We start from the raw sequence: 26,592 nt of genomic DNA, 5'->3' as shown, positions 1-26,592 counted from the left end.
TAGGTGTTGTTATATAAGTTTATATTTATTTGCACACATCTAATATACAGGTATACTTATCAATCCAACATTTAAATAAGTACGAGCCAGACTGTGATATTCAGTTTTTCCACCCTTGGACTCACAGAACACTCTTGAAATCCTGGTGCAATGTACTGCTCCTTGTCAAGAATGTCGGCTTCCAGCCCACTGAAAATAGATTTTTATTGTACTTCTGGAAACAATACCCTACGTTTTCCATTTAGCACTCTCTGTGCTTTCTGTGAACAAAGGATTCAACTCATGGAAAATAAACTGTAATAAGAGAAGAGAAAATGTCCATTGCTTTTTTCAGTGGTTTGGATGTCCTAAAATACATCCACGGATCTCTGCCTCCACTGCTTTACATCAAGTCAGACTTGTATCAAAGTGAGATTGAAATCTTGGTTACCATGTGTTTCTACTGTCCTAAGCATGGCTCTCCTATACTGGCCACAAGTTACAACTGAAGTTTCAATCCCTATCAAGTCTCCTCTCCCATGAATGATTCCTTCACTGGTGCCGTGTCCTCAGCCACTGGGGTGGCAATGAACAGATGTGCAGCACTGCAGCTCCTCTGGAGGATCTGTGACCAGATCCATCCCAGATCCATCACAGACCCACCAGCCTGAGCTGCCACCATCCACACGCCCTCCCACAGCAGGGGAAGGGCAGACAAGCTGTACAATGTGGCCTGCAGAGCCCTAGCATTGACACACTCCCTGGAAGGCATTCCCAGCACCAGGATCACACCATCAGCTGGGCAGCACTGTGGGACCTGAGCCACAACATTCTGGATATGCTCAGAAGAAATCAGACAAGGACAAACTTACTTGCTCAGCCTCTTTACAGACCTGGATGTACCTACCAGCCCTGGCCAGCAACAAGAGCCTGAATCAGTGCAGAGGTGTCTGAGCATCCCAGTCTCCCAGATAGACTCTAGCAAATCCAGAAGCCTCTGCAGACACTTATTCCTATCTTTGAGCATCTGGACCTACTATAGCAACAACAGCTATAATCTGAAATCCTTTTCAAAGGAATTGAAACAAGGATCTTGTAGCCCAGCCCTGTGTGAACTCCTGGTTTGGAGACAAGGAAATGCGCCAAGTTCAGGGTACAGAGATGAGCCAGTGAAACAACACTCCAAACAGGAAACAAAGATCAATGGAACTTCAGCTTCTGGAGACCAAAGGCTGGCATTTGCTCCCCTCATCATCTCCCAGTATTGTAGCCTTCCACTCCATCCTATAGCCCATAGGATATATATAGGTAGCATATTCCACATGTATCCATTTTACCATCCTCTGTGCTCCCCATTCTTCCCTCGTGAGAGAGGCTTGCTGTGCCTTCTCAATGTTATGTTCCACTCTCTCCAGGTTCTCCCTTCCTTGCTCACTCATATGAAGACTTCCTTCAACCCTTCCCCTCCATTAATGTGTTCTGCTTTGTTCTTCCTCCCCATTATCTGTTTCCTCTCCACATCCCTAATTGCTTTTCCATATTCACTTCCAGTCCCGTTTATCACCATGATTCCTGCTTTACTCCACAACAGTGGTTTTATCTGCCTCCATGTGGTCCTTGGATTTACTGCCATCATTTATCCTTAGTTTGCTTTCTTTTTACCTATCATTCAGTACATCCCTATTCCCAACTGTAGTCTTGTCTGGGAGGCTTACATAACTACTGAGGTTCTCAAAATTCTGGAATTAATGAGGTGCAGTGATCCACAGTCACTACTCAGTAATAAACAACCAAAGAAATAATGAGATAAGGAAACAGAATTGTTTCTGCAACAAAAACAAATCACAGCTCTCCTTAACCCTGCTCTCATCTAGACAGAAATGGTCTTGACAAAACCAATGTTCCTTATTTCACTCTCTTTGTCTTGACAGTGATCTCCTGGTTTACTACTGTGAACAGAGCTGCATCAATTCTCTATTCTCCCGTGGTCAAAAATTAACTCCTTAGTAGAACACTTGAAAACCAGAATGTATTAATTGAAAATTTAATGCTGGGTCATCTCAGACTCTTTGTCTTCATTTAAAATAAAGCCCCTGCACTTCAGCCCAGTTGCCACATGGGCTCTCTTAACCTGCAAGGCCCACCTGTGCTCAGGTACAGAGGCCTGGATCCTTTTGACCTCAGTGGGAGAGCAGCAACTCACCAAAGGGTACATTTGACAAAATGTTCTTTCCTAAAATCTGTCAGCAAAGATGCACTCTGGATCTAATAAATACCCAGTGCAGGGACAGAATCTCTTCTTTTGCTTGGAATTTGATTTATCCGTGTCTTTTTCTAAAGTAATGGAGCATCTCATTTGCCTCCATATACCTGCTGTGCACTGAGCTGCTGGAGCCCATAATTTGCCCACAATTACACTCTTGCTTTATCCTAATTGGTTTAAAGGCTGTTCCATTCAACAGATGTCTTTCCACAGTTGCTGGTAGGTAACTTATTTAAAAGATCTCCTCATTGCACAGAATTTAACATATTCTAGTTCATTCATCCAGATGAATCTGATGACATTTAACTTCCCTGTTATTTCTCATCACATTATGGGGCCGTCAGGCAAGGGCATCTGCTTTGTAACAGTTTCGCTAAAGACTTTTGCAATGAAGACTCAGCGGAAGATCACTCGTCCTGTTCAAACATTTTTCTCTCTGACTCCCCTTTGCATGTCTTGTTCTTTCTGCTGGTGTGCCATAAACATTGACAATCTCCCAAACAACTGAGGGACTTGCAGCAATCTTTGACACAGGATCTTAATAGAACTTTTGGAAAAAAAAAAGAATTCAGACTATAATATTTCATCAGTAGCCAAATCAGGTCCATCCCAGCCACTGTGGAGCAAACCAAGAAGTGCTGTGTGTACAAACTCAGGAGTTATTGGTCCAGAAGTAAAACTAAACCCAACCAAACCTTTCTGCAAAAAGGACAACACTCAGTGCAATCCACTTAACACAACATACAAAAACTATGCAATAGCCCAGGTACTCAGAAAGATTAAATAATTAAAAATACGCAAACTTTTCCATGTGCAAACTAGAAAGTATCGTGCAGTTCTGACCTCATAAAACCGGGCATTTGTTGTGTTCTTCTGTGGTTCTAATTTGTTTTCAGATTAAGTACTTTAAGCTTGGGTATTTATGCATTACTTCCATATTCAAGATCTTTCTTTTATTTTTTATTTTAGGGATTTTGTAAAAGCTTTTATTCAATTTAAGAAGCCAATTGTGGTTGCTATCAACGGCCCTGCTCTGGGGTTAGGAGCTTCTATTTTACCACTGTGTGATATCGTTTGGGCAAGTGAGAAGGCTTGGTTTCAGACACCATATGCAACAATCCGACTCACTCCAGCTGGCTGCTCATCATACACATTCCCACAAATTCTGGGTGTTGCACTGGTAAGGTTTTCCATCTCAAATTGCTGAAGAACCTTTCATAAATTCCTGATCTTCTTTCTCTCCTTAAAAAGTAAACAATTTTCTTTAATTGTCTTTAATGGAAATGAAATCTGGGGAAAGTTCATCTAATCACTACCAGCTTTTTATCACAAAATAACCTTGGAATTCAATATACAACACTGCTGTATACAAAAAAGATTGAAAAAGCAAAGATTGTCAACATCATGGTAGAAAAGTGAAAAAATACATTAGTAGAATAACCTTGCAGAGTAGCTGTCTGCATTATGGTAGGAGTGGGCAGTAATACAGCCAGATACAGCTCTCTGCACTTTAAAGACAATCCACAGTGATCCCAGTAAGACTGCTTAGCTTTTACCAGTATAATAAATTAGAATTTGCCCCACAAGTATTTCCTACTGGGTTCCATGACTCTCGACACAGTATCACTGACAGTTACTCTTGTAAGATCAGCAATACAGATTCACCATGCATGCCAGCACATTTCTCTTAAATTAAACCCATGCTGTGCTCTGGCCACCTGCACAATCTTTAAATAGCTACCGAAACCCCTTTTAAAGTATTTTGCAGTATGGAAAGATACAGAAGAACATTTGTAATTTAATCGTAAAAATAGCAGGCAAGTATGAGAAAAATTTTAAGGGAATTATAACCCAAGATTACCAGAATCTTTTGGTTTCACAGGCAAATGAAATGTTGTTCTGTGGGAGAAAGCTGACAGCACAGGAAGCCTGCAGCAGAGGACTGGTGTCACAAGTATTTTGGCCAACAACATTTAGCCAAGAAGTGATGCTACGAGTGAAAGAAATGGCATCCTGCAGTGCAGTGGTAAGAAATCCAACTCCCTCATTAAATGACATTTCACAGAGGTAAGGTTTGCTCCCAAGGCTCGTCACATGTGGGACCATACCTGTGAAAGGCTGACATCAGAAAACCTGGATAGAGATCAGTGAGCTCATGGAGTTTCTCATTATTCAGGGACAGGGGTGGGGGGTTATTTCCTTTCACCATATTTGCATTTATTCAATGAGTGGCATCTCCTTGCCTCAGATTTTGAAAGGGGATTTTAATGCACAGGTTTCCTTCATGAAAAGTGTGACAGTCTGAAACTCTACAACTGTGCAGAAAAACCTCTGTAAGAAAACAGATTTGCCTTTCACTTTGTCCTGGCCTACCATGTTTCAGCTGAATCTGCCTTCTTTTTGCACCTGCACAGTTCCTGCTGCTGCAGAATGTTCTACACAGCACCCCAGAAGGGTAGGATAGTGCCAGCTAAGCTCTGCTGTGAAGGAGAAGTGAGATCCAGACAAGAGGGATTTGAACACAGTCTGGTCACAGTGTATTATAACTTTCCTTTCATGTACACAAAAGTTGAAAGAAAATCCTTTCCTATCTTTACTTCCTAGGGGTTTTTCCCTTCAGGCAGATATACTCCTATTCTGGGCACATCCTTGTTTAAAAAACATGCAGTGAAGAAAGTGATACTGGCTGCAATAAAACTGCAGTAATTAAAGTGAAAATTGTTACAGTTTCTTGCTATATTTTCTATGCCTGAAACTGTCTCAGCATCCCTCCGTTTCATTTAAAAGATCTGCTGTAAAAGAAGGTAGAGGCACAAGAGATTTTTAATTAAACAAAGTGAGATTAGATCTCACAGAAGACATTGAGAATGAAGCTCTCTGGAAATGTAGCAGAATTTTATTTGATGATGCTGATATAACGTGTATTATTTGAATTGGGAAAACCTCTGGGCTTTACTGTGAATTCTTCCTTCTCTTGCTGCTATTGGCTGTGAATGAAATTTTCTCAAGACTCCTTAGGAAGACTGGTGCTGACTTGTGGACAAAGATAAACCCTCAAAGACTTGTTCACAAACAGACCACAAAAAATTCACAGGCCCCTTGATTTGCTATTAACACCATTTACTTGAGTTAAAGACAAAATCTCCTTTGCAATAGCAGTGTGTTTAAACCCACAACTCACAGGAACTGGGCTTGACATGAAGGTGTTGACAAAGCTGAGTGAAGAGAATGCAACTCCCTTCTCACGGAACTGTGTTAGTTATATTAAATCTCCTGTCCTCAGAAAATCAGCAATGTATGAATTATTACTGGGTTTGTTTGACCAGTTGAGTTCCTTGTGAGATACATGCTGGTGGTGTGTATTTAAAAACTAATTTTAGAGAAATCAATGTGCTTAAAAATGGGTCTGGGAAAAATCAGCTGAACTGTGGGAGTGACCATGGACCTGCAGCTTGTGCCTTTCAGAACATGCAACAATTACTAAGGGCTTGAGGTTGGGCTTTCTATTGCAAAGATCCCAGGTGATTTGTTGCATCTGCCAAGTAAATCTAACTCCAGAACACTGTCAGAGGGTGCTTGTTCTGCTTAGTACCATTCTTTTACAAAATATTTCACTTTTATTAAAATGTAAGCAAATAGGCTTAAAAAGGGATTTGCAGTAAAGGCCCTTTCCCATTAATTTCTGTATTGATAAAGAAATAATACACAAGGAAAAACTGTTAAAGATAATGGACATCCACATTTGGGTTTCCAACCACCTTCCAGAAAACAGGAAGCCAGTATATTGTCCCTCACACATTTTCATTTCAATGTGGAGTTCAGCCTCTTCTTGTGCTTCATGGCAGACCTTCAATAAATTAAGGTACTTTAGAATCCCTCATTCTTTTAAAAACTTGGCACCAACCCATCAACCTCAATTCTTAAAGATGCTGACTAGCAACAAGTGAAGTTGTGGCTGTAAATCAAATGTTATTTCTGTGCCCAATGGAATTATTTAGATTGTAAAACAGTCAGTAGTCTAAAAATGCTGGTCACACCATTATCCACAGTAATTTTTTCAGATTCAAAATAAAATACTGAGTCATATTTTGTCTTTAGGTATTGGAAGAGTCCAAATGTCTCGTGAGGAGCTTCCTGAAATCCGGACTTGAAGATGTGAACGAGAAAGAGTGTCAGATGTTAAAACAGCTGTGGAGTTCTTCCAAAGGACTGGATTCATTATTCAGCTACTTGCAAGACAAAATTTATGAAGTCTGATATCTTGGCCTGACTTAAAGAGAAGTTGCTCCAGTTGTGACCAGAGTCAGACGTGACCATGTTTGAGAAGCAGAGGCAATGCATCAGTGAGGAATTTGTGACAGTGATCCCAATGCCTGTGGCTGTGTGAGCCACACAGCTGCTTGTAGCCGGTTTGATTTTGTGTAACCAGGACGTGGGCAGGCGTTCAGTGCACGTAACCTGTGCAGAGGCTGCATCTTTCACATTGCTCATCCACATCCAACTCGACATTCCATGTGCTGAGAAGCACCACTGAGGCCCAACAAGGCTCACCCACCTGTAAGGGTTTATTTTGTCTGTCCTTAACTTATTCTTGCTGTTGCAGCACATCTGGGCTGACACAGAGGGCTCAGTCTAAAATCCGGGTCAGCACAACCTTTTGTAGACCCAAAAACCATACATTAGAAATATGTTAATTATTTTTTTTTTCTAAGTTCTAACAGTTTAATGGAAAAATCTGATAATTTATATGTATAATATGTAAAGTTAGTTTACAAAAAATACTAGAAATTTTTTTCTTTGTTAAATTTATTTAACTTATTTATTTTGTGTTCATATTCAGCTGTTTATTGATCACAGATCTTATTTTCATATTTCCCTTTTGACTAAATTAAAGGCATCACATGAGAATGCAAACACATTTTCAGCAGCAAACTGAGTAGAAAAATAAAGAATATATAGAAAACCCACAGAATGTTGTGGGCAGTAAATGAAACAGCCACATGCATGCTCCTCTCTCTATGTGTAAAACTGTACAAAAAAATGTATGAAAACAGATTCATTTGCCAGGGTTAAGAGAACAAAAGTGGGTTCTGACATAGTGAGTCCCCCTTAAGTCTCTCTTCACTTTCTGCCTTCTCGAGGAGCACTGAAGGGCTTGCCAACCAGATGCTTTATTTAAGTTTACTATATTCCTGTTAGCCGGATATCAGTAACAGGGTGAGTGGTGCCGTTCCGTGGCATCGTACTGTTTTTCAGGTTTAAACACCCCTTTTGGTCTGAAGTCTAAAAGCAAATCCTTATGAGCCTTAGTCTAGTTGCCTGATTCCTCAGGTGTGAGATAATTTCTGCTCTGGAGGCCTTTGGGTGTGGGCCAGCCGTTTATACAAGGTGCTAGGCATTGAACTGGTGGAGGCAGAGGTTTTGTTTTGCTTTTCCCAGCTCTCCACCTGGCCACCCCACCAGCTGTTGCAAGAACTTATGGCTATCCATAAAAGCAGTCCACAATAAACAAGGAAAATCCAATCTGCTCTTTTCAAATGTGATCCTAGTACTGTTCAGTGACACTGACTGACTTCTGAACACTGGATCTCTCTCAGTCCTTTCCTGCTATGGGCAGTTTGTTGGAAAGGACAGGAGCATGCTCTGAGACTTCACCTGTCATTATAGTACGCCCAAATTGAAACCTCTTGAAGCAGAAGCTTTGCACATTTGTTTGCTTTGTAATTTGTGCACTTGCTCTCCATCCTTGAGCTCAGTGATTATGATTTAAACCTCTGCAAATGAGGCTGCTCAGCTTTCTCCCTCTTAGCATTTCCATAAAGAGTTTCAACAAAGCCTTTGTAAAGTTAACAAACAGGTGATTACAGTAAACAGTAGCCTTCAACATATTAATGTAACATTTCTTTTCCCACAAATAATTAGAAGTGCTGTTTTTATGCCCTGATTGTATCACTGAATTATAAGGAAATCATTACCCTAAATGCAGAAGTTCTCATGGAAATTCTTCATTAAAAATACAGAATCTGGCTTCTAATTAGCCTGTTTAAAACATTTTTTAAAAGAAACTTATTGAAACCATTAGCTTATTTCAAAATGACTGCAAGAGAACTCTTTTCAGTAACTATTTGAAGTGATGGATGCACCACTTGTTTTATACCAACCCTTGCTTTTGTCCACAAGCTACCAGCAGTGCTGGGGCAGGTGCACACAGAGTAACCTGGAAAAAGAGGGATCACCCAAGTGAAAACCACTCACACACACACAGATGAGTTTGCACAATCAAGCCTCCAGCATACACCTTCAGAAAAAGAATAAAAGGCAATGGAAAGTACCATGATTCCTCAATGTCCTTTATTTCCTTTATTCCCGTCCAGAGAGCCATAACTCCTAACCATGTGTTAATAAGATATTAGGAACTTTATTTCCATACTATGCTTAGTTTTTTGTAGATAAATATAGCAGGATTGCTCAGCAATGTGAAGGAATGCGTTCTGAATGAGATTTGCAAACAGAGAAGAATCTTACATTGTTGGATCTTTTAAACTGCACCATTTCATCTGAATTTTCAGATATCTGTATCTTAGCGTTTTTTATGACAAAGGAATGGTTGAAATACATTTTCTATAATTATTTTTCCATTAAAGCAAGCGCTAACCATAGTTAACATTTTTAATTATTCATATCTATACAGTTACAATCTAGTTTTCATGGAATCTATTTTCCCTTCAAAAAAGAGTAATAACAATGTTGAAAGCTTCTTTTCCAGTATTTAAATATCAGAATCTGAATTTTCTCTTGTGTTTCTATCCTTACTAGGTATTCAGATATCTAGATGTACTGTACATATTAGTCTGGGTACCTTTACTAATATTCACAGTATTTAAGATTAAAAATTTGCAATTTGTTGTTTAAGTATGTTATTTTATTCTTGTGTAAATTGTTTTGTACAATCTTTAAAAATCTACAGTTTTGCATTTGTAGATATTAAAGGTAAGCAATTTATTTTGTGTTGTCCTGCATGTATATTTTTGCTGTAGATAAGTGTTGCTTAGTTTACTATTTCAGTACATTTCTGTTAAAATAAATAAGCTTACAAACTTTAATACAGTATATATTTTCAAAATATAAACTTTTATATTTCTGTGGTAGGTTAGGGTATGCGTTTTAGGCAATCTTTTTCACTACTATGAACTGTTCTTTTAATCTATAATATAATGGTTTTGTGCCAATAGTTTTTCATTAGAACGAAATGCTCTTTTAATGTTAGGGATGAACAGACAATTTTGGTTGGGGTTTGTTTTCTGTTTGGTTTTGGGTTTTTTAATTTTTTTGCCAGCCTTTACGGTTTTAAATATAATTTATAAATGTATTTGCATTTGTGAATAAGCCTTACCATTAGGTACAAGAAATCTTTAAAGCTGCATAACTGCTTATGTAGCACTAAGGACTTCCCCAAATAATTGCTGTAAGAAAGTTAGCTAATCAGAGTACAGGGCCTTAAGTTTTTCTTGTGAAAAGGATAATACGGGTTGTTTCTTTTGAACAACATAGGTAGACTTGTCAGCATGGGCTTTGTTATATATAAACTGTGCATTTGTGCTCCCAACCATGGTAGTTTAATCTCAGGCTTTGTGTGGCTGGGTCTATAAAAGTCAAATCTGGCTAAAGCCAGCACTCTTTAGGAGACACTAAAGAAGTTTACATAAGAGACTTATAGACAATCTTATCATAGTACATTTGGGTACTTGCTATCCTCGATGTGTTATCTGTGTCTGCCCAATTAACCGTATGTTTTAAGCCATATTAAATCTCTTTACTGCTATTTTAAATACTACACTGAAAGTCATTCACTAGCTTGCTTGCTTGCTCACAGACAGGATTTCGATTTTTAGTGAATAAAAATGTTATGCCTTCCATAAAAAAACAAAGGACCAAAGAATTGCATTATTCTAACAAAGCATTAGTTCCTTTGCCAGTGAACTAGTTTGACATTTGTACTAAAGATCAAACAGTCTCTTTCTGCTTCAAACGCTGCGTCCTCATCCATGTCAGGTGTAAGGGGGAAAGATGTATCCACTGAGCTATAGGGAAAGGAGTGATGTTCAGCTGGGATGGCATGTCTATTGGTAAGGCTTATTACCAAACCTCTGAGATGAAGCAAAGAACCAAAAATTCACAAGTTATGTCAATGTAAATTTATTTTCAGAACTTGCACAAATAATTAATTGTAGAACTTTGCAAATTAGGCCCTTAAGTTATTTTGTCAGAATGCCATGGAACAGACTAAAACAGTTTCTAATATTTGTAATGATGAGTACATATTATAATATTATAAGGGTACAGGCACCCCTATATCACAGTGTTGTAAATATTTTCTGAAACTGGTACAGTACTGAGGGACTTGTATCTTCTGATATATCAAATATTGACTGTCTAGATCAAATTGTACACAATTTATTTGTTGATGGTCCTGTAACTAGTGTATGGACACATTTCTGGGTGCCTTAGAAGTTGTATTTTTCATGTGTGTTAATATGCAGTATTTATACATTGTGAGAAGCTGCTTTGAATAAAAACATTGAAACTTCATTTCAACGCAGTGATTTTCAGTTTGACATAATCAGAATGAACGTGATAAGTGGTAGCCATTATATATGATAATACTATTCACAGGCTCCTGCCTTCCCAGAGAGACCAGGCACACAGTGGGCTTTTCAAAAGAAAAATATTTTTTTTCAAAAGGTAAAACCCAGGGCACTAAGACACACTGCATTAAGAACTCTCTGAAATCAATTATGATCCATTTCAATTACCATTTCTTGATCAAGTCCAAGAAAACCACCAAGAACTGTCTCACAAAAGCACTTCTAGGACACCATTATCACTTCCCCTATTTGATATGTGCACATCACCTAAAGCATTCCTGCCCAGAACCAGCTGTTCCAGGCAGGATTTTGGCTCCACACGAGGGAATTTGATTTTGAAGTGGTGTTTGCCAGGAGGGCCAAGATTCAGCCCAGCCCCAGCCTGGTGCAGAAGAAGGTGGATCAGCCTGTGGGCCCCCACATGGCTCTAGACAACATCCTTGCCAGGGGCTCTTGTGTACCAGAGGATCCTTTGCCCATAGCATCCACAAATGCTATTTCCAATCATCTATCTCCTGGATTAGAAGAGTAACTGTAAATTATCTCTCCCTGGAGCAGAAAAGGAAGGATATTTTTACAGAGAGCCAGGGTTAGCCAACCCAGCTATACAAGGTCTAAAAAAATGATCTACACTTCACTCAAAGGAAAAAATTATATTCTACCATTTATATTGGTTGGCTTTGAACTGACCAACACTGTTAGTTAAAACCATGATCAGCTATCTGGAGCAGAGGACTGAGCAACTTAGTCTTGCTTCACTGTCAATAAATACAATTAGTTATTATGGTGAGTCTTGTCAGAAATTCACTTACTGTAGTGTCCAATGGACTGTGAGCAATGTGCACATGATGAACAGGATGTGACACCCTTCCTGTCTCACAGTCTTATTGATAAGTTTTGTTTAGCTTTGACCCCAATTGTCAACATGTCAATTTCATTTTAAATGACTCATTTTTAAAAGAAAGCAAAAATTCTTTAAAATTAAAAACTTTATCCAGATTTTTTTTGGGGGGGGGCAGTTCAAGCTTTTTCAAATGTCAGTCCTTGTTGCAGCAAATTAATACACAAATTACATGGAAGAGGAACCTGTTATGTAGATACAAAAAAGTAATTGCATGTATAAAAGAATAGTAAGGAATTAATCCCAATTAACATATAAAAAAAAGGTCAAAGCCCTGCATAGACTAAGATGGATGTGCCACTTCTCATTTTGAATAACAAAAACAATATTTCATATGGCAAGAATAGGGAGAGGTTCTGAAGCCAAATGAAAGCCTGATAAAAAACCAGACAATTTTAAACACTGAGGGAGTTCAGAGCTAAACAATTGTCAGAAGTTGGACTAGGGGACAATTTGGTTGCAAAGGAAAAAGTCAGATTTGATTCTGGACATATTAACTTCAGGAATTCACCTCTCCTTGACTGTTTTATTTGCCATGAAACCGCCTCAGAAGTAAAATTTAATCAAATATAATGCATGTCTTCACAACTCTGACTTAACCTCAAAACCAATCTCCAGTCATAGTATGGAGAGTTTCAGATTACTAAGAAAGCCAGACTAACTACCCCCTCTAGAATTCAAACCATTTGAACTTTGTTAGCAACACTTCACTTTAATTTATACTCTTTCCTTGGTTTTACAAATTTGCTCATTAGAGATATATAATAAAAATAGAACTGTTAAAAACTTTGTTATATTGAAATTATTAAGTCCATCTGGTGTGACTCAGTAATTTTCATCTGGAACACTTAAGACTACTATAGGAGAAAAAAGGCAATTTTCATTTTGAGAAAATGAAATATTTTGTATTTAGTAACTTTAAAAATTCTATATTGGACTGTATTACCTTTCTTTATCACTTCATGACACTGGTGTCATTTGAACAAACCCCATGGATCCAAGTCAAGAGCCACCAGCATCAATGGAGATCCTTCTCCTGACTTCACTTGCTTCTAAAGAAACCCCAGTGGCTGATGGATACCACAGCAAATTCCTTCACAACAATAGTACAGGAATATCTTGCAGCCATCTCTTCAAAAGAAAAAGTGCTCTTATGAGAAACACATAATTAGCTTTGGAGGAAGGGTTCCATTACTTCAAAATTTAACAGCAGTGTCTTATGAAAGTTTGTACAGATTTCAACATTTTCAATGTTATTGCTGACTCCTGTTAGTAGAAAGTCATGCCCTGCTGTGTTTTAACCTTCCTCAACTCTTCAGTCACATTTATCAACTTGAATTCTGGATGACTGTGTAACACATCTGTGAAACTGATTTTTATACATTGGTCATAGACAGAAATATATTGGTGAACAACTGTAAAGAGAAAGGTGAAAATGCTCTTTGCAACCAGAAGTCATACTTGAAACAAGGGCTGTTGAACCGCTGCTGCTTCTTAAGATGAAATAAAAAGCTTTATCTAACAATGGAGTTTCTAAAATGAAAAATTATTTAAACACTAAGCAGCAATCTTGACTTGTTAGTTAGAACATCTTGATAGATGTTACTATCATCTAGAAATAAGTTATTCGCAGTTATCCAGAAATGTGTTTCTGATGTGTCTGTAAATAAGTTCTACACTATCTATTACTCAAAAAAGATCAGCAGTTTCCTACTGCTGTCCTTCCAGATGCCTGGTTACTCCATATGCTGCCCACCAGGCTCTGGGGTATTCACTTTCACTAAATGAATACAGGAATTCACATAAAACTCTTCCCATGTCTAATTATCCAAGATCTACATGATTTTAGCCTCTCACTTGTTATTTTATATGCAGCTGAAGCAACTTTTTCCGGGGCTCAGACTCTGACAAACAATTCCCTTCAAGTCTACCTTTTGCCCATTAGACTCAATATGAGCAACAACTCCAAACTCCCGATGGCTGCACTGCTGAGAGATGCTCCTGCTCCAAAGGTCAGATGAGCACAGCCTGGATAGTTGGCAGCACCATCCCACTGGTTGGACTGTGGGCTCCAGAGATTCCCCTTATTTCTGAGAGCAAGCCTTATTGAGATCAGTGGTCCAGCCCTGAGTTTTCATGTAATGACCTTTTATCACTCCTTTGCAAAGGGCTGCTCCCAGAATAAGGTCTGAAGCCATGTAATTTATTAACTATAAAGCAGCCCACAAGCTCCTTATCCATGGCCAGGTCATCTGACAAAAGCCTCAGACATGGTGCTGATAACACCCATCCCACCCCCAGCACCTGCCTTCATCAGACCAGAAAAACAGCACATTTTATTCTTCATGTATTTACATGTAGCAGGATGAAGCAGACTTATTTTCCTGGATGTTAATGTGATTCCAGCTGGAAAGGAATATCCCAAAGCACGTTAGACCTGGTAGGATTCATCTTCCATACATGGCTGGAACTAGTTAGAACACAAAGACACTGTCTCCTTCTAAATTATGCTTTTTAAATAAATGCTTTTCATCTGAAAATATATTCAAAGATTAAAACGGAGCTTTAAAGGAACAGTCTGCAGTGTGGCTGATTTGAAAGGCTAAAACTTTTCCCAACCATTTCAAGTATGAGAAAATCCAACAGCTCTCCATTTGTGATTCAAGCACTTGGTAAACACACTCCACAACTGTACCATGGCAGTGTGCCAATGAAATGGTGAGTCAGCAGGCAGGGGAGGGAATCAAGTGTCAAGAATGCGTTTAACCCTCACTCAGAGAACATTCTTCTTACTAAGAGAATGAAAGCACACCATACAAATGCAAAAAATTACAGGAATTCTTTGACCACTAATACGGGTGAACTATCTCAATTTTCTTTTAACTTTACAGAGTTCCTCAAATTTTAAATTAGGACAAACACGTAAGAAAATAGCTAACAGCAAACTGATGAGAAAGAGGTTCATGAACATGTATCAGTGCAGTCCTAAAATCCTTATTCTAACCAAAATTCCAATTATAACCCTGGCAAGACTGAGCGCCAAAGGGTTTCACAAGAGCATAAGAATTGATAATATTTAATACTTGCACAGATATAAAAAGGAGTATATTTTCCTAATGAAAATATAGTTCAACTCATCTGTCCTATTCCCAAAGCAGTGTCTGTGCACACTACTTTGCTTCACAGTGTTCTTGTGGAGTGGTTGATGAAATCACGAGAATTCCTAAATCATTTTTAAATTAACCCATTGTAAAAAATTCCCCAACGAAGCATCAGTGTGCATGATCACTCTAGGTACTCTATTCAGGATGGAAAAAGAGCATACAAAAGTGAGGATTAAATATATATATATATATGAAAGAGTACTCAGTCATCCACCTAAAGATTTGAACACTCATTTACTGGCTGTTAAACACTGCCAAACCTGAATGACAGCATTTTATACCTGCTTTCTTACTCTTCACAGGTGTTAAATAACCACGTTGGACATCTTTGGAGGAGGAGAAATGAGTGGGGAGAAAAGACTCTAGTTATTACCTTCAGAGTGTTAGTTAAGGGTAATTATAGACCAGCTGTGAATTTACAGTTTGCCCCCATTATGGAACAGATAGTTTCCAGTTAAGGCTGAGAACAGCCAGCTCTGCTGTCCTCACACTGCTTGAGCCTACAAATGCCTACCCAAAACAGTTTCTTTAAACATCTGGCCCCACTGACCTCCATGGCCTGAGCCATCTCCTCCAGGAACTCAACTCACAGCCATTGTCATCCATTTACTGTTACTTTGTCCTGCCCTGATCAAGCCTGGGCTGTGAAATGGCAGAGATAAGAACTAGTTTTTATAGAGACCTAGTATGTCCAGGGTGGAAATACAGTAAGCATTCCTTCAGAGGTCTGTGAAAGTCTTTTCTCTCATCTAATGGCCCTCATAAAGTCTAAGTCAAAGTTTAGACAAAACCATAATCTGTGGCATTAAGAGACAAGGCCTGGCAAACCCTGCTGGAGGGGTCAGAAAGGCTTTCCCTCCATTCTTCAGCTCTGTCTTTCTGCCAGATGTTAACAACTGTAGCAGGGGCTGCAGATTACACAGACACATCTGAGCCAAAGGAGATAAATCTGAGCTGACTGTGAGCTCAAATGGTTGACCTAGGACCTTGACCTAGAATCTAGGACACTTGAAAGATGGCAATGTCCCCCAGAAGAACACAAAGGCAGGAAGGAGATTTTCTCTTCAAACACCACATTCCCCTCCATCATCTTACAGGCTGGAAATACAGAACTATGACCAAAGAATAACTTTATGAGAAACCAATGTCACTCACTGTGGAGGATTCTGCTGTGGGTTGCACTTGACCTACAGAAGTGTGAGAAAATAACCAAGTCCTGCAGAACTTCAGTTTAGAAAGCAAATTTCCCATGCATGCTGCTAAATTCCTCCATCTGAGATTTCAAAAGAAAGAGAAATGCAAAAGATTGTCAGTGTGCAGTATTAAGCTTGCAGTTTATGGAAGAAAATCAAGACACATCTCCCTTGTATGCAGAAGGCTCTAAGTAATCTTCCATCATTATAACAACACTAATTCCCAGAAATCCTGCAGAGCTCCAGAACTCTCTAGAGCATTATTTTATATACCCAACACTCCTCCATTAAAATTATCTTTTAAAGAATTCCAGTTACAAATAGGAAATTCTTAAACTTTTCTCCCAAACACCTTTTTGGGTTTCTTTGTGTATCTCCCTGGGAAATGACAACATCTCCAGGTCATTCCATTCTATACTGCTTGGAACCCATGGAACACACCAGGAGAGTCAGAGAGCAAAGGAAATGACACATGTAATGACACTACAAGGCTAACACAATTGTTGATTTAGCAGCAGAAATAGCTGAACATTTTAGAGCTCCATGGCTTGTTGTATGAAGGCTCTTCAGCTACATAATGTAAATAATTGTTGAGAATTTTATTTATATACTTATCAATTTTTATGCAGAAAGCATTAGCAGATACTGTTTTAAATAATTTCAGATACTCAGCACTAAATAAGTGGCTCATTTTCAAGAACCAACCAAGAAAAAACATTTCACAGAATGTCATATATTCCTTCAAAAGGAGTGCTACATTTCATTAGCATGGATGCTTAAGTGGAGTAAGTCTCAGTATGGAGACTGTTTTCAGCAATAGTTGCTAATTAAGTAGTAAAGTACTAATAAAATGTTTAGGCAGGTTGCATTTAAATAGCAGTATAATGATATGTAATTACTAAAAAAGAGTGCCAAAACCCTTCTGCAACAGACCACATTCAGTTTTCATGCACTGTGCAAATCCATTTGAAAACAGAAAGGATTCCAATGTCCACTGTACAGTGGCCAGGGCACAGGCAAGCTGTGAAACTTATGCTCTCAGTCACAGAGGAGAACCTTTCACTTAAAAGCACACTCTAAGTTTCTTTCACAGAAGCTACAGAAATTAAAAGAAAATATTCTTAACACATACAGGAACAAATAAGCACACAGTAGCAGTGAGGCCAGCAGCTCTTCTGAAGAGCCATAATGAAAAACCACCAGGAAAACAAGGAAGAGCCTGTGAGGAAGGATAATACTCACTGACCTCATCACAGGGGACACAGCAGGAATCTGTCCCCACAGGACATGTCTAAGGGTGAGGCATTCAATTCAAAAGTAAACTTGCTGGAGAAGGTACCAAAATGTTCTGCTGCAGCAAGGTATGGGGAGATAAGTGGAATTCTTTGTGGGTAAGCAAAATGTGCAATAGGCAAAAGGAACTTGGCACAGCCAAGGATGAATTTCAACCAAAAGAAAATGCAAATATTTAGAACTTTAAAATATGTCAATGAAGATAAAGGCTCAGTGGAAAAAATGTATAAGGGTAAAGCTGAAATGCACAAAATTGCCACCATAGCAGAAATTAAATAAAAAATACTGCAGAGACAAATGTTTATATTTTAGATGTTATCTCTAGCAGATAAAAACCAGTAACACCGAGTACAGAGGTATCTTGATTTTCTATCAACTCCTCTTGTGATGACAGTAGTTCTCAAACTGTGGTATAAATGGAGTAAGTAGCTAACAGTCTAGTAGGTCCCAAAATTGCTTGCAGAATCTTTATATTCTTTACAAATATCTGTATTTCTCCATAATAGTAATTAGTGTCGTTTAGACTAACAACAGGCTGCCACGAACATGGGGCCCTGTTCCAGAACAGGTCATGTTTGTTCTTAAATCAAATCTAAGTGTCCTTCATATAATTACTGTGGTGACAAATAGTTTATACATATACATCATAATTGCAAAAATTTTCATTTTACTGTATGTGAAGCTAAAGTCTGGCAGGCCCTTCCAACCTAAATTATTTTTTATTTTTATTATTATTTGCAAACTAACAGAGAACATCTCTGCACACTGAACCCCTCTGAAAATGGAAATTAGATACCAAATCCACAGAGCTGCTTTGGGAGCCTGTCTTTTGTGTCTGCCCTGGCAAGTTTCAGTGTTTTGGCAAAGCCTTTGTTCACCTAGAATTGTGCCAATAATCCCTTCTAAAATACCAAAGTGCCTCCTCTTGTGAGCACTGCCTGACTCCAGCATGGCCAGTGAGTCTATGCTCAGTAATGCACCTTTCAGACAGTCATATTCTTAACATGTTCATATGTTTAAAAACATTCTTTCTTGATCACAAACCTTCCTATCACCTTTCAAAAAATAGAGGTAGGCTGAAATACTGGATTTGCAGAGATTTGGGTTATTTTTGCCTTTGTATTACTTGCAGACAATTTACAAAAACACTAAATCATTGGTCTAGTTTTTTTTTAATTAAAGTAGCTGACCACAGGTTATATGCATAAAAATAACTACCTTTTTAAACCAGGAGGAAGGTCTTGTTCATTTGACAAGAATGGTTCGTTTTTTAGAGATTCAAGTCTTACAACTAGAAAAAATAGGTCATCTTTGACTGATATAAAAAGAATTATAACCAAGCAAGTACAAAATGCTGAACCCACATGCTTGGGGTGAGATTCTCACCCTGTAAGTCAACTAATGCTCTAAAATGTTCTAATTTCTATTACGCAAGACCTCCCAATTTTCCCTGTACATAATCTGTGCTTTGAGCATTAAGAAAGATGACATTTGTATTAAGGGGGTAAGATATTCAGTGGGTTAATGTTGTACTTTGTGAACAGATTACCAAGAGTGAACCATCCCTTGTTATAAAAGGCATCTCTGTTCTGTGGATTCAGAAAGCTGATTTAACCACGTAACTGAGTCATGAAGGAAATTGCTGAGCAGCACCAGCCAAGAAATAAAGATCAGGTTGCATCTACTGCTGCTCAAACCTGCACCTTTTTTTGCTCAAATCCATTTTTACACAGTCACTTCAATCTCTTTAGAGCTCCCCTTGTACAGCAGTTTGGTTTCCTGAAGCACAACAGGAACTTCCTTCCCATCCTCCCAGACATGTATCCTGACCCATAAATTCCATTGCTGTGTTTGCTCTCTCTCACTGATGTACAGAATTAAGAATTATAAAACTGAACAGACAGTGGAGAAATTCACTGGTTCCAAAGTGGCAGCAAGGTGCTCAGTAACACCCAAATCCTTTTCCCCTTTTCTTTCCCATTCTTTGATGCTGGCAGATGTGGTGTTAAGGAACACACTTATGTGGTGGACCCAGTGAAGTTATGTTTGGTGTTATGGTTAGACTCAAGGGTCTTAAAGGTCTTTTTCCAACCTAAATGACTTTATGATTCTATTACAATAGAGATGAGATCCTAAACCCAGATTTGTCTCTGTTGCCAAGATGCTGTGGTAACACAGACAAAGATAGTTCCTGTCCAAGGAGGAGGAAAATTCACCATCAGAAATAGTTATAAATACAGATACATGGAAATTTGATATTGACCTTGCTGCACAAAAATCAATAAGAGATTTTTCACCAACTTGAATGGATCAAACCCACAGATGGGAGATCTTCCAGCTTTGCTCATCAGCCTCTACCCAGCCTTTGCACAGTCTCATTTATTACAATCATCACATTAGAGGGAGGTCTTTAAGATCAATATAAAAGAGGAACAGACACAGTAGGTTTGTATGAAATGTAAAAATGGGGTTTGAAGCTGTGGATCAAGAGACAATGAGACAAAAGACAAGCAGGAAATAGCACAGGTTAGCAGGTGATACAAATCATTACAACTCCAAGAGAACAGTGAAACATCTTTATGAATACAGGGCTTGGAAAGTAACAGGATAAAGCACAAGGAATGAAGAGGTTGAAAATGGGACTTTACTTCAAGAAAAGAGGATGGTTGAGTACGTTTTTGTATAAATGTAATTAGGGGAAATAAAATGTTTCTCTCAAAATCAGGACTTGAAATTACTCAATGGATTTATTGTCAGCCCGTACAGTGAAAGGCATTGGGTTAAGAGGGCTTTTAGTGATTTGAAGGGAAGCGGGGACTAGTCTGAACATAAGAGACAGAGTAATGCACTGACTGATTTACACAGGATTTTGAAGTCTGAAGCAACAATTGTTAAAATAACCACAGAAATTTAAAAATACTGAAAACCGGGTGTTCTCAGTGTGCACAATTACATTAATAAGCAAACAAGCTGTTAGTGGGTACCACATGATTGATGTTTGGGTTCACTGCTATGAAGATTTGATTCAAAAAACATGAAGATATGTCCACTGTGACTGATGGCAAGACAAATGAATTAGGGACTTCCAGCCAAAGAGTCTATTTTATCTCAAGAGAAGGATTGCTTACTCATCTTTAGTCAACAGCCCCTTTTAAACATACTGGAAGTAATTTTACAATCCCAAGGAATGATGGAATTTAAATTATTTGTGAGGGTGGAAGACTGAGAGGTTTTCCAACATGACCAGTTATTTCCCAGAAAAATATCAGATGCTCTATCATCATATTTATGATATTTTCCCCAAATTAAACTCCAGCCAATACAGTTAAACTCAGACTCATCACAGCAAATCAAATTTGCTCTCCCTTTCTTTGCAATGTACAATTGTTGCAATCTTCTATTTACTTTTCACATGGTCATATTTCTGAATAAATCACTGCATTCAAATAATTCCAGTGAATCAGTTAATACCTCAAATGAATTCAAATGAATCGGCCAGTTAAGAGAGAGAAAACAAGCTCAGTAGGTCAAGGTGGTGGGTTTAGCTCTATGAAACCCAGGTTCAATCCTCTGCTCCAGAATGAGGTGCTCCACACACATGGTGTGACATGAGAATTGCTTTTGGGATCAGTCTGCAAGATATTTAGGCACTTTTCACTGAAATTCCCTTAACCAAACAATCAAAGAAAAACCCTAGTCCATCAACAGTTTCACAGACCCATAGAATGATTTTGGTTGGAAGGGTCCTTAAAGATCATCCCATTCCAATCCCTGCCATGGGCAGGGACACCCTTCACCACATCTGGTTGCTCCAAGCCCCATCCAACATTTCCAGGGATGGGGCAGCCACAGCTTCTCTGGGAAACCTGTGCCAGTGTGGGCACAGTAAAGAATTTCTGAGTAAAGAATTTCTTTAGTAGTAGTAAAAGTAAAGAATCATACAGTCTAAGCCTGCCCTTTCAATTTAAAACCATTGCCCCTTGTCCTGTCACTATCTATCTGCCCACATAAAAAGTCCCTCTCTCTCCTTTTTATAAGCCCCCTTTAAGGCACTGGAAGGCAGAAGAGACAAATGAGGTCTCCCTGGAGCTTTCTCTTCTCCAGGTTGATCAGCCCCAGCTCCCAGCCCGTGGCAGACGGGCTCCAGCCCTCTGAGCATCTTCATGCCCTCCTCTGGACCCCTCTAACAGATCCACGTCTTTCTTGTGCTGTTTTCCCTTATATCCAAATTATCACAAATTCTAACTCCACAACTGTGATCAGTTGTTTAAATCAAGAGAGGGACAGCAAAACCATAAGCTTTTTAAAAAGCTCAGATATCAGAGGGGAATGGAGACATATTTTTGTTCTATATATGCACACCACTCTACACTTGAGTTAAATATCCCTTTCTGAGATACCAAGGTTCCTCTGAAAAACAAAAACAAACATCACATAGACGAACCATTCATCCATCCATGAGATAAACTCAAATTTCCAGCTCCACAGTTAAGCAAATGCAAAATAAAGTGACTAAGAAATTGGTCACTGAACAAGTATATTTGAAAATAAATTATGCATATTACATGAAGGGTGTCTACAAATCTCTTTTGGAAAGGGCATAACTCTGTAAGCACTGAAATCAGTGATACAGCCCAGGTTAATTTCCACAGTTCAGGATGAGAGTCTTGAACCCCCTACTGACATCCCAGGCATTTAACCTGTGCTGGATCAGCCTCTCAGCACATAGCAGGCAGGTACTCTCTACAAGAAATCTAGCAAGGATACAAAGGAAATAACATTAAAAAGAAAATGAAGTCCCAAAAGTCCTTTACCATAATGACAGACACCACTTGTGGATGGGTGAACCTCAGCATTTAGCTCCAATACAAGGCAGAGAGCTGCAAGGGAGTACATATTTCCATCTGGGCACAATTCCAATTTTATATTAATAAACTGGCTCTTTTTTTGTAAACAGAATCAATATCCTGTTTAAAAGTGATTCTCAGAAGAGCAGGAAATTAGAAAATATTAATATTAAATTAATCAAACTTCTCTTCATGAAATATTGTCCATGTTAATGAATAAATTTCTTTTTTGGTTTTTTTCAGTGTATATACACATGTAGACTGAAAATGCTACCCTATGAGCTATGTGCTCATTTGAAATATGCAAAGCTACATACTTCCTTCTTATTAATTCTGATTCCATGAACACTAAGTGCAATTCCTACTTTCAGGGATTATGAATTATAAATATGATATATTTTTTCAGGTTGAATCATAAAGAATAAGTTTCTTTTTGGTCTTTGGTATTTTTTAGCAATACTGGATTTACTTCTAAAAGTAGAAGGGGCAGGGGAAAACCATGTAAGAAAGCTGAAATTTCCTAAAACACTTTATTTTATTACTGGCACACCAAATTCCCATTTCCCTGTCAGGAAATTTCAGAGACTCAAATGTCATCAGTTACATCATTGGAGGCATTCTAGTCCATGGCTTGCATTTTTACACAGCTAAGGAATTTCTAAGCTCTCGACAGTTTTTCTTTTCCAGAAGGGTAATAGCAGTTCCCAGTTTAGAAGAAATGTATCCAAGACAGAGAGAGGCCACCCTGGGGAAAGAGCAGTGAAAGCAGGGACAAGGAGGAAGAGTGAAATGGGATGAGGTTTGGAGGAACAAAATGTCCCAAAGGATCAGAAATGTGGCTTGGCTCGTGAACCTGATGAATATTGAAAGCATTATTATCTTATTAGAATATTATTATTTGGTCTGAATGTGGATAAGAGGTGTGGGGACAAGAGAGGAAAAGAAAAATTTTGCAATCTTTCTCAAAATCTAAACTCATAAAAAAATCTTCTATAAGATGAAAAGAAAAATCTGCTAAAAAGCAATTAGTTTATAAAGCAAGCTTACTGTGCAAGTCTAAATTTTACCATAGCATTCACTATCAGCAACACTTTAAAACACATCACACTCAGGGAAGGTTGGTTACTTACTCCATCCAGGCTGTCTTTCTCAATCTCAAAACTTTGCTTCCTTGGTGCATAAAGCTGTTTTAACTTTTGAAGTGAAGACCTGCAGTGGCTTTGGTATGACCTATGAAGGAAGTTACACTCGAGCAGAACATACCTGAAAATATCAAGTGCATGAACCAAACACCACATTGAGAATCACCTGCAAGACTGGTGTTTTATTTACTGAGCCTTTTTCCTTTTGTGTCTGCACATTCACAAACAGTAACTTTTTATGATGTCTACTGGAACCCCAGTGTGAGAGTTCACTGTGATGCCTTTGAAGCAATAAGTAAACATTTTTAACTGTGTGTGTGCCAGATTAGCTGGGAATTTCCCATGTCCTGCCCTGCAGCTGAGATCACTGCTGACTGCCCCTGAGTGTGGATTCCACAGGCTGATGAGTGGGAGATATGACAGTTCCCTGAATTACTCATTCAGCCAAACACACACTTGGTCTTTCATTACAATGTACAGAATTCACTCAGGGGAAAGAAAGTAAAGTTATTAACAGTCTTCAACATTTCTACCCTTCCACTAACATATTTCAACAACCTCCACTCATCTCTCTTCTCTGTTATCTTTAAAATGTCCAGGTGCTCATACCATCAAACTGGAGATATATGTCCTCAAAACTGGGCACATGAATCTCGGAGTTCTAGCTTGCAGCTCCCAACTTATACACACAAGTAAAAATGTCCACAAATTAAAACATTATGACTACAGATGCCCAACTGCACAAACTTGCGCATTTAGCACAAGCAAAGACAATCTGTATTAGAAAAGGGTAACACAAACTACAGACTCTCCACTGAATATACTGCAAATAAAACCACAAATCATAGCCAATGTTCTCTTCTATTGTGCTGCATCTCTCATAAGTGTTTTTAAATAAACATTAAATAGTAATTGCTTAATGCACCTTAGACATGCCTTTGGGATGCTCTGTGAACAACTGCAGAAAGTCACAAGTCCCACAATATATTCAATACATTTGAAATATTAACTTCTGTAAAAATATAATTATTTTCTATTGTTACCTCTGTGAACAATAATTGCCAAAGGATAGTTGTATAGAAAAATTCACTCTTCTGTGTCACTGATTACAGCTTCAATACAGCTCCTCAATCAATGGAATGCAATGCCCACAGATACACTGCATCTTTTCTACAGTCATAACCCACAGTAAAACCTCTAAATCAGTAGAGAATTTGCTGTTAAACACTAAAATTCTAGGATGCCTCTTTATTCTTATGCACTGAAGAAAGCAGAGGGAGATTTGATATAGATATAGATATAGATATAGATATAGATATAGATATAGATACAGTCAAAGGTTAAACCAAACTGTCTTATTTTATACACAATTGCAGAGTCAACACAGTAGCACTTTTTATATATGAGACTATGTAGAACACATAACCACACCTAGGTTGGAAAAACTGAATTGTCACATTTGGAACAAAAATCAAACTTGCTTTGCACACTCCACGCAAAGAGCACCTTTACTGAAGCAGTTAAATGTTCTTGTTCCAGGTACAAGGTATGATCTCCCAGAGCAAGCCTGTCTATTGAAGAGGTTTCACTGCAAAAAGTAGTGAGAGGTTACACAAAGTGACTGTGAGTGCATTTAAGAATGATACTCAATCTGACTATTTGCTTTATTCTTTAAGTAAACAAATCATTACACCTGAAGCCTAATAAAGCCTCTTGCACAATCCCATGCCTGGGAATTGCACAGCAGCAGCTCAGTAAGTCACAGCTGAGCTACAGGAACCCTCTGGCCTGGCAGCCCCAGCGAGGGAAAGCCCAGCACAGCAGCTCTCAGCTCACAATGCCTTTGCCAGACTTTACACATCCATGCCAGTCGTCTGTCTAGATGGAGGAGAACAGCAGATAAATAGGGAAGAGAACTAAACCACATTTGGCAGGATAAGACTTTTCAGTGGGAAGGGAAAGGAGAGAACTTGGGAGGTGCTATGCAAGGTGCCAGCTGAACTAGTATTTGGAGAAACATCCCATACATTATGTAGTACCACATGGCCCTAGATTCTGTAATTCCATAATATTCTTCTCCACACTCCCTGGTGCTCAGGACAGAAATATTTGCAGCTTGGTTTCAGAGGAAAAGGCTCCCGTGTTATTGTCAAAGGTCACGAGCACATTTGGATTGGGAGGGAGTGGGAAGAGGAAGGGAAGAAAAAGAAGCAAAGTCTCATGATAGGACAGCTGCATACTGCAGAGTGGAATGGGATTTCATGCTCATCTTTGATTTGCTTTCTCATCTTTAGAAAATCTTTTGAATCAAACTTGCCCCACAATTTCAGAGCTTCTGGCTGGATACAATGTTTCTGAATACTGACCAGCTGCACTGGAAGCTGTTCCCTGATCATGGACTGTATGGGTCTACAAGGGGGCTGAAAACAGGTAACTTGAGTCCTACATGCCACAATTTAGGCCATCAGAATTACTATAAACTGTCATTCATTTCCTTTGCTACAGTTTATTACCTGTAAAATGGGAGTGGTACACAGATCTCTCAGACTGTTTTGAAATAAAATGATAATCCAAGAACAAACATGCATGAAAGCCTCTGAAGGAATTAATCTACTTGTCTACAGGGTTGAGTGTGAATATTGTACATAGGTCAACTGAAAAAATCAGAAAAAAACAAAATACCATGTTGCTGCCCATTTTAATGTACAAGGAGTCCATTCACAAATTTTACTCTTGAAATGACAACCTTTCCAGCAAATCTGACAATGTGCTTTCACCACTTTGCATAAAACATTTACAGAAGGGACACCACTCATCATTGAACTTGGCTGACATATAAACCTACAATGAGCTGGAAAGCAGCAATCAAGCCTTCAGATTTTTGATGAGGACATGCATATACTTAAATTCCCTTATTTTCTGAGCATGACAAAGGAGGCTGCAGAGTATTCTGCATCACAGATCTTCCTCAACATCACTACTTTTCTTCACAGAACCTATTTTATTATTGCATTCACTCTGTTCCAAGCAGAGCAATAAGCACAGAAGATTTCTTGCTGTTAGAGAGAAGAAATTAACCATGAAGTAACACTAAAGGCTCCAAAAATATCTCACTCTTTTTGAAGGAGTACTTCAGAAAACACACACTCCTGCAGAACCATGTGT

At 38.6% G+C, this 26,592-nt stretch overlaps 1 protein-coding gene across 1 annotated transcript in view; it reads left to right on the top strand.

Moving 5' to 3' along the window:
* The window catches only part of CDYL2 (chromodomain Y like 2), a 57,449-nt gene extending 46,618 nt beyond the window's left edge, over positions 1–10,831 (top strand). The window contains exons 5-7 of the mRNA XM_083870196.1: positions 3,212–3,422; positions 4,125–4,268; positions 6,341–10,831. Coding sequence (XP_083726322.1) covers positions 3,212–3,422; positions 4,125–4,268; positions 6,341–6,499 — 514 coding nt within the window. The 3' untranslated portion in view covers positions 6,500–10,831. The remainder of the gene's footprint in view (positions 1–3,211; positions 3,423–4,124; positions 4,269–6,340) is intronic.
* Positions 10,832–26,592: the final 15,761 nt, after the last annotated feature.

This window comes from Zosterops lateralis (assembly GCF_965231275.1).
Source record: "Zosterops lateralis genome assembly, chromosome: 12".
Classification (NCBI taxonomy): domain Eukaryota; kingdom Metazoa; phylum Chordata; class Aves; order Passeriformes; family Zosteropidae; genus Zosterops; species Zosterops lateralis.
The sequence above is the reverse complement of the archived record's forward strand: the minus strand, read 5'-3'. Positions and strand labels throughout refer to the sequence as shown.